This window comes from Spinacia oleracea, chromosome 3, assembly GCF_020520425.1.
Source record: "Spinacia oleracea cultivar Varoflay chromosome 3, BTI_SOV_V1, whole genome shotgun sequence".
Classification (NCBI taxonomy): domain Eukaryota; kingdom Viridiplantae; phylum Streptophyta; class Magnoliopsida; order Caryophyllales; family Amaranthaceae; genus Spinacia; species Spinacia oleracea.
Window position 1 is genome coordinate 147707770 of NC_079489.1, and position 10568 is coordinate 147718337.

A 10568-nucleotide genomic window follows, 5' to 3' on the forward strand; every position below is an offset into this window, starting at 1 on the left:
GATTGAAAATTTGTGTATTTGTATTTCTAGTATAAATTAGATTATGAGCAATTTTACGCATACTAAACACGTTACTGTTGTTGGGTGTAATATAGTAAATTAAATTATACTTCATTTATGGTTGAATTTGACTAAATATAAAAGTGTGTAGGAAAATTTATAAATTTATGCTCATATTTCGTATATTTATTACCTAAATTGATGAAAATATAATACAACTACGTGTTTAAAAATCTTGAACCCGGAAATTCTAGATCTTGAACAGCCATTTATAAACCCGAACCCGAAGGTGACCGACCCGAATTAAGCCGAACTCGAAAATAACTTTTTTACAATCCGATCCGACCGACCCGTTTGACAAGTCTATGTACTGTACTAACTACCAATAATCACCACAAGAACAAATGCCATTTTCAAAGTGATGAAATCGGTTCCTATCCCTAACAACTATCCTCCGTCCTGTAATCTTCGAGATCAGCTTCGTAACTACATGACAATCCGAACATACACGAAGGTTCTTCGCAATCTTGATCGTAGTACCTGGAGAAGTACTGATTAAGCCAAAGGCAATAGCAAGTCTCTCACTATGAACACCCAAAGATTGCTCTTTCTCCCTCACCCCAACATCACTCAACACTGTCTCTATCTGAGGAACATACCCATTCACTTTCAACAACTTAGTAATCTCTTCTAACATCTTATATATCTCTTTGCTCATCGGGTGTCTTAAATCTCCAGCAAGAAACTCATGTACCTTGTTATTCACTTCAATGGAGGTACAACCAGGCTCCTTTTGTATCCCCTTCTCTTTCATCATGGCTCTTACATTAGCAACACCATCCCAATCCCCTACACCTGCATATATGTTAGATAAGAGAACATATGTTCCATCATTTGCTAAGTTTTTAGTGACAAGAAACTTGGCAATTTCCTCTCCTAGTGAAATGTTTCCATGAAGGCGACAAGCACCTAGCAATGTTCCAAAAAGAACAGGGTCGGGATTAACATTAGCTTTGACAAGGTCATAAGCTTGGTCTAAATGACCAGCACGACCAAGAAGGTTTACCATACATCCATAATGCTCAATCTTTGGTTCAAGATTATACGCATCTTTCATCAGAGCGAAAAATTTCTTCCCTGCAGACACTAATCCAGCATGAGCACAGGCGTTTAAGACGCCTATGAAGGTGATATAAGTAGGGCGTAATCCCTTGAAAAGCAACTCATCAAACAATTGCAATGCTTCTTTGCTAAACCCATGCATTGCATATCCAACAATCATTGAATTCCACAAAACAACATCTTTGTCAATTATACCATCAAAAACAAGCTTTGCATCCTTCAAACTTCCACATTTAGCATACATATCAACAAGGGCAGTACCCACATGGACATTAACTTTAATTTTATTATTCATAATGTAAGAATGAACCCATTTGCCTAACTCAAATGCACCAAGTTGCCCACAAGCTGATAATATTGATAATACAGTGAATTCGGTAGGCTTGAATTTGGCCTTTAACATTTTCTGGAAAAGTATCAATGCATCATTTGGCCTTCCATGTTGAGCATACCCATCAATCATCACATTCCAACACACCACATCTTTCTCCTCCATCCCATCAAATAGTACTCGTGCGTCATCAAGATGCCCATGTTTTGCATAGTAAGTTAGCATCGCGGTTAAGGGTACTAAACTTCTTTCAGGCATTGTGTCGAACAGTTGGCGTGCAGAGACTACATCCCCTCCTTTAGCATAGACATCTAAAAGCCCTGTTCTCACAAACAAATCTTGATCATATCCCAGCTTGATTGCTTGTGAATGGATCAAAACCCCATCTTTAATCAAACAACATTTCAACAGAGAAGAGAATGTGAAGGCATTGGGTTCAACACCTTGGGTTAACATTTGAACATATAACTCAAAAGCCTTGAGCTGTAGTCCTCGGGAAGAGTGGGAATTGATGATTGAAGTGTATAGGTAAACATCTGGATTTGCAGTCCTTTTGAAGAGGGAGAAAGAGCGGTCAAGGTGGCCGATAGAAGAGCAGGTTTTTTGAAGCTTGAAGTTCAAGATGGGGTTGTTTTCATGGCCTTGTCGAAGAATTACGGCGTGGATTTGGAGGAGTTGGGTGAGGTTTCGGCACTTGTCTAATAGAAATGCTAGTTTTTCTGGTTGCGGACGGTGGCTGGACGGAGGAGAGAGATTGGAAGTGCGGCCGTTTGGGGGTGGTGGGGTTTGGGATGTGAATAAGGGAGAGGACGACATGGCGTTTGTTATGGTAAATACTTGCATCTTTCCTTAATTATTGCACCATGTGACCATGGTTGACTTCATATTTTTCTAACATATACTTTGATACCAATTCAACAACCTGATTACTTCCTCCGTCCCTTAATATTCGCACCGATTTGATTAGTGAGGGGTTTAAGACACTTAAATTGACTTATTAAATTTAATGGTTGATAGTTGATAGTGAAATATTATTTTAATATAGTTAGTGAAAAATTAAAATTTGTTAGTGGTAGTAGGGGTGTAAATTTTTAAAGGGGTGTACTAAATGCAGGTATGGTTTTACTTAAATGTAGAATAATTAAACAAATACTTAAATATTATTTTTTCTAAACTGTCCCTTTTCTAATTTATTCGTTTTTTCCATCTAAAAGTCATATAATTACTCTAATATTCAATTACATATTAATGAACAACTCTTAACTCTTTAACTTTAACTAAATAATATTACCTGCATTTACAAGAAAAGAAGCAATATACCCAGATGCTCCGGTTACACACACGATCTCCCCATTTCCACTCATCTCTCCCTCTCGCTGAATTCAGAATTCTGAAAAGCTGACGTTTAAATGTATAAATTGAGTTTAAGCCTGGTAAATAAGAGTCTAATAAACTGGTTTAACATTTGAATGAAGAAATGAAATAAGTCAAAAAAAAAAGCAAGTCAAACATGATTTACGGGTGAACCAGAACACCTAAACCACCTCCGATAATTTTACCCGGAACAACTTTCCTACCTCCGGTAATGTTTTACGGCAACTTTACCGTACCTCCAGTTTACTTTTCCGGCAGCAGGGCTACACCTCCGAAAAAACTATCGGGCACATGGCCTCTACCTCCGGATCAGAGACCCTACACCTGAACTCTACCTCCGGATAAAAAAAACCGAAGTTCATTATTCAGTTATTATACATAATTTGAAAGATTGATCAACAATTAAACAACAAATAAAATAATTAAACTACAAAAATCTTAACTTAGCAAGGAGGGATTGACTGACTGCAATCAATTGATTGTGTTTGTTGAAGAAGGAAGAAAGTCAGGGAAGAACGAAAAGGAGTTCATATATTAATGGGATGAAGAATGCATGAATAAATAAAGGCATTTTTGTCTTTTAAATTTTTTAATTGTACGTCGTTAGTTTATTCTACATTTAGGGAATTCTGTACTGCATTTAGTACCTACGTTTTTAAATAAGTTTGTTGTATGGAGTGGGTTAGTAGATAAGTGTGATAAATAATATAATACTCCGTACTAGATTAGGTCACGTGCATGCATGGATATATTCTAAAACTATTTGACCAATTTTTTAATACTTTGTCATATATGTGACTGAAATATTTCTCTACCATAAAGTTATGATTGATACGTTAATTTTGAATAGTTAATAAATCTTGAACATACTCATTTAGTTAATAAATCTTGAACATATTCATTTAATCATCATATGGAGTATTGCATAAAAAACTATATTTTATACAATCTCACTTGTATGGACCTGGTCCACACTATAATTAGCGTGGACCAGGGTGTTTTTGTAAATTAACGTGAACCGGGTAATCGGCGTCTTCTATTATAGAAACTATAGGTTCTGTAAAGAAACTATATCTTCAAAATAGTAACTATGAAAAAATAATAATAATATAGTCATTTCGATAAGAATAATTATTCTATCCAAAGAGTAACTATATCATATAGAAATGTAATTTTAACTGTAAAACAATTACTATAAAAATAAGAATAATTATATATGCATTCTTGCAGACAAAAAGAGTATATTATAGAAACTATAGGTTCTGTAAAGTAACAATATCTTCAAAGTAGTAACTATGAAAAAATAATAATAATATAGTCATTTCGATAAGAATAATTATTCTATCCAAAGAGTAACTATATCATATAGAAAAGTAATTTTAACTGTAAAACAATTACTATAAAAATAAGAATAATTATATATTCATTCTTGCAGACAAAAATAGTAAATTATAGAAACTATAGATTCTGTAAAGTAACTATATGTTCAAAATAGTAACTATGAAAATAATAATAATAATAATAATAATAATAATAATAATAATAATAATAATAATAATAATAATAATAATATAGTCATTTCGATAAGAATAATTATTCTATCCAAAGAGTAACTATATCATATAGAAAAGTAACTTTATCTGTAGAACAATTAGTATATTATAAAATAAACAATATGATATATAGATGCTTTAGACGTCATATAGTAACTTTTATTATTATATAGTTACTATTGTATATCACATAATTACTGAAATAAAAAAGAGTAACTATATCAAAAGTAACAGTAATTACAACTCCTGAACAGTAATAAAGAAAACATTCACTACTTGGTTAGTTGTTTTAGCTACGGCATTCTAATTATTTGTATCTATTAAATAAACCAGGTTAAAAACAAATATATTTTGAACTAAAAAATACTAATCGACACGTCCACGTCTCTTTTTTCCACCAGCACGTCCTCTCCTTCCTCTACCACGTCCTTGGTTTCCATTGTTGTCAGGATTTTCTTCTTCTCTCGCTTTTGTTTTCCTTGCAAAATTTATTCTTTGCACAACTTCAATTCGGGGTGTATCATCTTTGTATTTCTGAATCAATAATATTTAAACTAAGTTAATGATTTAACATTTAAATATGAAAAAAAACATAGTAACTATGTAAAACATATAGTTTCTATTATGCATCATATAGTAACTCTTAGAATTAACGATGGTAAGATACTCGCAGAATTGCAGATATAGTTATTGTTATTATTATAGTCATATAGTTATTGTCATCATAATATAGTCACTTTTATTACTAATAACATAGAGTACAAAGAAAGAACATAAAAAAAAACATAAAAGAACATAATGATAACATAGTAACTATTAAAAACATATAATTATTATTATACATGATATAGTATCTCTTAACATTAATGATAGTCATATACGAGCAGGGTTGCAGATATAGTTATTGTTATGATCATATAGTTATTGTGATCATAACATAGTAACTCTTATTACTAATAACATAGAGGACAACATAAAAATAACATTATAATATAAATAAAAAACTATACCAAACATATAGTCACTATAATACAAGATATAGTACCTAAAAATATTATTGATGGTCATTTAGTTACAAAGTTGAAGACATAGTTGGTGTGATAATAATATAGTAACTCGATCCATAATATAGTAACTACATCACTAAAAATGTAGAATAAACATAAAAAACATGATAATAAACTAACATAGTACCTATTTCAAACATATAATAACTATATAAAACATACAATAACTATTCAAGAAAATAAACATGTGATAACAAATCATGATAAAATAAACATAATACATATTTCAAACATATAGTAACTATATAAATAATATAGTAACTATTGAAGAAATTAAACATATGGTACCAAATCATGATAAAATAAACATAGTACCTATTTCAAATATATAGTAACTACATAAACCATATAGTAACTATATAAAACATATAGTGACTATTATTATAATATAGTAACTATTGTTCACATATAGTAACCATTATTGAAGGAAATAATGCCCTTGGTCCAAGTATGCATTCTATGTTAAGTCTAATAAGTGCGGTTCAGTATTAATTAACAAGTTAATAATTCAGTGAGATCAAGTGAGTTGAATGCCTAGCTAGAGGTCGCTTCAGTTCAAGTGGAATTAATGATATTAATCCACAGCTTACTCTTGACTGAACCCGTAGGGTCACACAAATAGTACGTAAACGGATCAAGTATTTAATGGCATTAAATACTCCATCTATGGATATTCGGAATCGACGGATCTTGGTTTCAGTGGGAGCTGAGATCGTCACAGGCAAGAAATGAATACTCCGGAAACGATGATATTGCCGGAAACGGAAATATGGATCGTATCGGAAATATAAATATTATCCAAGTCGTAGATGTTGCCGGAAACGGAAACATGGTACGTATCGGAAAATATTATCGGAAATGGAAATATTGCCGGAATCGGAAATATTGCCGGAAACGGAAATATTGTCAGAATCGGAAATATTATCGGAATCGGAAAATAATTCCGGAAACGGAAATATTAAATATTTGTTCGAAACGGAAATTGATTTCGGAATCGGAAATATTGAATATTGTTCGTATCGGAAATGAATTCCGGAATCGGGAAATTAATCGGAAGCGTATCGTACGAATTAGCATCGGACGAGGCCTGCCAGACGAAGGCCCAGCACGAAGCTGGGCCATCGCCCAGCACGAAGCTGGGCCATCGCCCAGCAAGCCAGCGCGCCACAAACGCACCAGCCAAGGCTGCGCCAGGCCCACCGCAAGGCAGGCCCAGCGCGCGCCAAGGCTACGGCAGCGTGTGGGCTTGCGGCAGTGGGCTGCGAGCTCGCGGGCTGCGCGCGCGCGCATGGCGCCCCTCGTGGGCTGCTGTGCGTGCGTGTGTGTTTGTGTGCTACTCGAATCCTAAAGCTACCGGGATTTGTCATATGATTAAATCTAATCCTAAAAGATTTAGTTTATTTAATTAGAATCCTAGTAGGATTATAATGAAATAAATTAGTATCCTAATAGGATTCCAAATCCTTTTCCATAACTCTATAAATAGGTGCCTAGGGTCACATATTTAAATCGAGCATTCAAGTATTCAAAGTGAGTTTTTGAGAGCAAAATTCAGTCATACAATTGCCTATAAAGTGCCGAAATTTCTAAGTACCTCAAGGGCGATTCTAGTTGGTCAATCTTAAGGCGGATCCGGACGTGCTGTGGACTATCTACGGAGGGACGACACTTGGAGTCCTAAAGACTTGTTCTTGTTCGGTTCGGGCGCAGCTAGGGAGGGCACGCAACAAAGAGTATGCATCTAAACTATGCTAAATGATTATGTGTAAATAATATGTTTTCCTGGCTTTATGGTTTTTCCGCATGATTTATGAATTGTCATATGTATCATAACCTAACAGTGGTATCACGAGCCTCTTATTATTTTCATAATCTAAATTGCATGAACATGGTTAAATATTACAAATTTGCAAGAATTAAAAGGGGTGATTAATTTTCGTAATTGTTAATTAATTGCAAATTGCGTTTATTTAATTATACGTACGCAGTTTTTCGGCAGTTTCTTCGTTACTCATCCAAATCGAGTGATTTTTGTGTCAATTCCGCATGTAAAAGGCATTCTAAAATTTTGACAAAAATAGTAATTTTCTGCCGAACCCAGAATTCTCAAATTCGAAGCCTAACTATGACTTTTCGGAGGTTTTAGTTTTTCGAATGCAAAATTTCGTAAATTTAAGATGTTAAATTAAATATTTGCGATTCTTGTTGATAAATCTTGAATTTTTGATTGACCTACTATATATGTTTAACAAGTTTGAATGCCTAACCTTGTTAATTATGCAATCTAATTTGTAATTATGATTAATTTGTTGAAAAATAGAATAATTTAGAATTAATTTGATTTTCATAATTAATTATAATTTAATTAGATACCTATGATTAAAAACCACCATAAAAATTGTAAATTTATGTTAAATTTTAAATTTCTATGACCTAGACTTGAATCCATGTTAATCGGAAATCAATTGAATAATAAATTTTCGATTTTTCGCCCTAAAATTATGAAATTAATATTATTTATTAATTTGTCATTAATTTTAAATATAAATTTTTAAAATTTTATGCGATTCGCTCATATAACTTGCACGCACAAAGCAATGGACGCTACGTGTTACCCTTAAGGGGTGTTGTATAGTGCGGGCATGTGACGACGAGCAAGGGAGCTCGTCGCCCATGAGGCACGAATGCAATGAGCAAGGCCATGGTGCACGAGCACAAGGCAGCAGCCCTGCCTTGTGTCGTGGGCTGTGAGCAATGGACGAATGGGCGAGGGCGAAAGCAAGGCACAACAGTCGCGTGTGGGCAGCAAGCAAGCTGCGCCACAGCGCGCACTGCCTCGCGCAAGCGTGCGGAGCCTCGCGCGCAGCGAGCGCAAGCTCGCGTGCCACCAGTGCTACGCCCAGCGTCGATGCCTCGCGCAGCGAGCGAGGCTCGCAGGATCGAGCGCTGGCAAGCGCGCGCAGCGAGCAATGGCCCACATAAAGCGAGCGCTGGCGAGCGCGCGCAGCGAGCGTTGGCGAGCGAGCGCAGCGAGCGATGGCTCGCGTGCATCGAGTGCTGGCGCGCGCAGCGAGCACCAGCTCGCGTGATGCCTTGCGAAGGAGAGCAGCAGCAGCGATGCGACGCAGCACATGGGCTGCGCGCACATGGCCAGCGATGGCTGTGTGCGTGTGGCCCATGGGCGTGCGTTGCGTGGGGTTGTTGCGTTGCGATTGGATCGTTTTGAAATTTTAATTTGAAATTTTCAGTTTACGTAATTTTAATTAATTTTAAAATTAATAATTTAAATTATTTTCTTGGATTTTAATTTTGAATATTGTAATTATAATAAATTTTATTTATTCTAATTATTTTACTAAAATTAAAATCATGAATTAATTTAAATACGACTGAAATTAAATTAAACTTTTTGGATTCAATTATAAATTTATATGAGCTTTAAATTTTAATTAAATTTGTATGTTTCCGGTTAGACTAGAAATACATTTTTATGTTTAAAATTAGTAAAGCATATGAATTTATTGGTTTAAGTGGGAGCCCTTTTAGTCATAAACTCTTGATTAGGTCTACAAATCCTTAAGGTTAAAACAACTTGATTAGAATTAATAAGGACTGAATAATTGGTAGATTATTGGTGCCCTTGATTAATTGCTGCAAATGTTTACGTGATGCATAATGTGTTTTACTAACCAGCTATGTGGGCCATTCATGATAATGAATGGGTGAATGGTATATATTGTATATGTACTGTTTTGCAGGTTATGAAGTGACTAGTATGGCCCAAATAGGATAGAAAATATGGTCTGCGTACCATTAATTTGAATGTAATTGGTCTAAAGTACCAAAGTTGTTTTTCAATTCAAATATGGTCTGCGTACCATCAAATAGTTGTAATTAGTTTTAATTATAGCTTATCCTATTTGAAGAAAATGGTGCCTCCCACGGAGATTTTCAAGACGGACTTTGAAGTTAAAGCTTCAAGATGAAGTCGGGCCATACTAGATCACATTTATCTTATGCATGTTTTAAGTTATTTATTGCTTTTAAATATGTCTTAAAATGCATGAGATTAAAAGCTTGATTATTTTGCATGATTAAGGATTTTAGTTCACTTAAAATCTAACCAACATAGTAAGAGCCTTAAGTTCCAAACTTAAAAATTGAGTTAAAAGGTGCCATGCCAAAATATACACTTGCTTGGATATCCTTTACATCAATCTAGTAATAGTTTTCGCTCAGCGAGGTGTTACTTATTGGTCCTAAAGGGGCAAGGTACACAAATAATTGTGAGTACATGTTAGTTTTGGTGAAACTCAACGATATAAGTAAGGAGTCCTTTTATGTCGTGGCAAAATCGATAGGTTTACCTAATAAGTTCTTAGACGTACCTATCAACCAAGAATAGTTTCTAGACTATTAGCAAAAGGCTTTTGCTTACCTAAGATGTTTTAGGATTAAGTCGACAAACTGTGCTTAGTTCTTCAATGATTTTAGGATCTTGGAATCATTTTATTCACACCTGCCGGAACACATAACTTGAATAAAATGCTTAATAAACATTGAATTATGCATGTATGCTAGAATTTAAGTTTATTAAGTGAAACTGTGAATGGTTATTCATTTGTTTATTATTTTCAATTGTAGTTTTAAATATGGCAAACAATAATTCATTCAACATTCGATCAATTCTCGAAAAGGAGAAGTTGAACGGGAAGAACTTCCTTGACTGGCAAAGGAACTTGCAAATAGTTCTTATGCAGGAAGAAAAGGAGTATGTCCTAGAAGAGGCGATGCCCGAAGCCGCAGGCGACGGGGTCACTCAGGCAGCCCTCAATCGTTGGATTGATGCCAACAAGGATGTGAAATGTCTAATGCTCGCCACCATGAGTGCGGATCTGCAGAAAACGTTCATCAACTCAGATGCTTTCACAATCATCAGTGAGTTGAAGAACATGTTCCAAGATCTGGCTCGAGTCGAAAGATTCGAGACTCATAGGCAAATTCTTGAGACCAAGCTTAAGAAAGGCGAGCCCGTAAGTCCACATGTTCTCAAAATGATTGGACTCATTGAGAATATGAGTCGGCTGGATCAGCAATTTTCTCAGGAAATGGCTATAGACA

At 34.9% G+C, this 10568-nt stretch overlaps 1 protein-coding gene across 2 annotated transcripts; it reads right to left on the reverse strand.

Annotated features, from left to right (window-relative positions):
• Positions 1–148: 148 nt before the first annotated feature.
• LOC110776753 (pentatricopeptide repeat-containing protein ELI1, chloroplastic) lies at positions 149–3373 on the reverse strand. 2 transcript variants are annotated; one of them, XM_021981319.2, is made up of 2 exons: positions 3031–3373; positions 149–2851 (listed from the first exon to the last, which is right to left on the reverse strand). In XM_021981319.2, exon 2 carries the CDS (start codon positions 2294–2296, stop codon positions 380–382), a length of 1917 nt encoding a protein of 638 aa, XP_021837011.2. In that variant the 5' UTR covers positions 2297–2851; positions 3031–3373; the 3' UTR covers positions 149–379. The 2 variants fall into 2 exon arrangements, with proteins under 2 accessions (XP_021837011.2, XP_056696877.1); XM_056840899.1 differs by having other exon boundaries at positions 149–3158; positions 3271–3289.
• Positions 3374–10568: the final 7195 nt, after the last annotated feature.

Excerpts from the sequence above, each read along its gene's own strand:
- LOC110776753 (XM_021981319.2), bottom strand. The coding sequence starts at position 2,296 with ATGCAAGTATTTACCATAACAAACGCCATGTCGTCCTCTCCCTTATTC.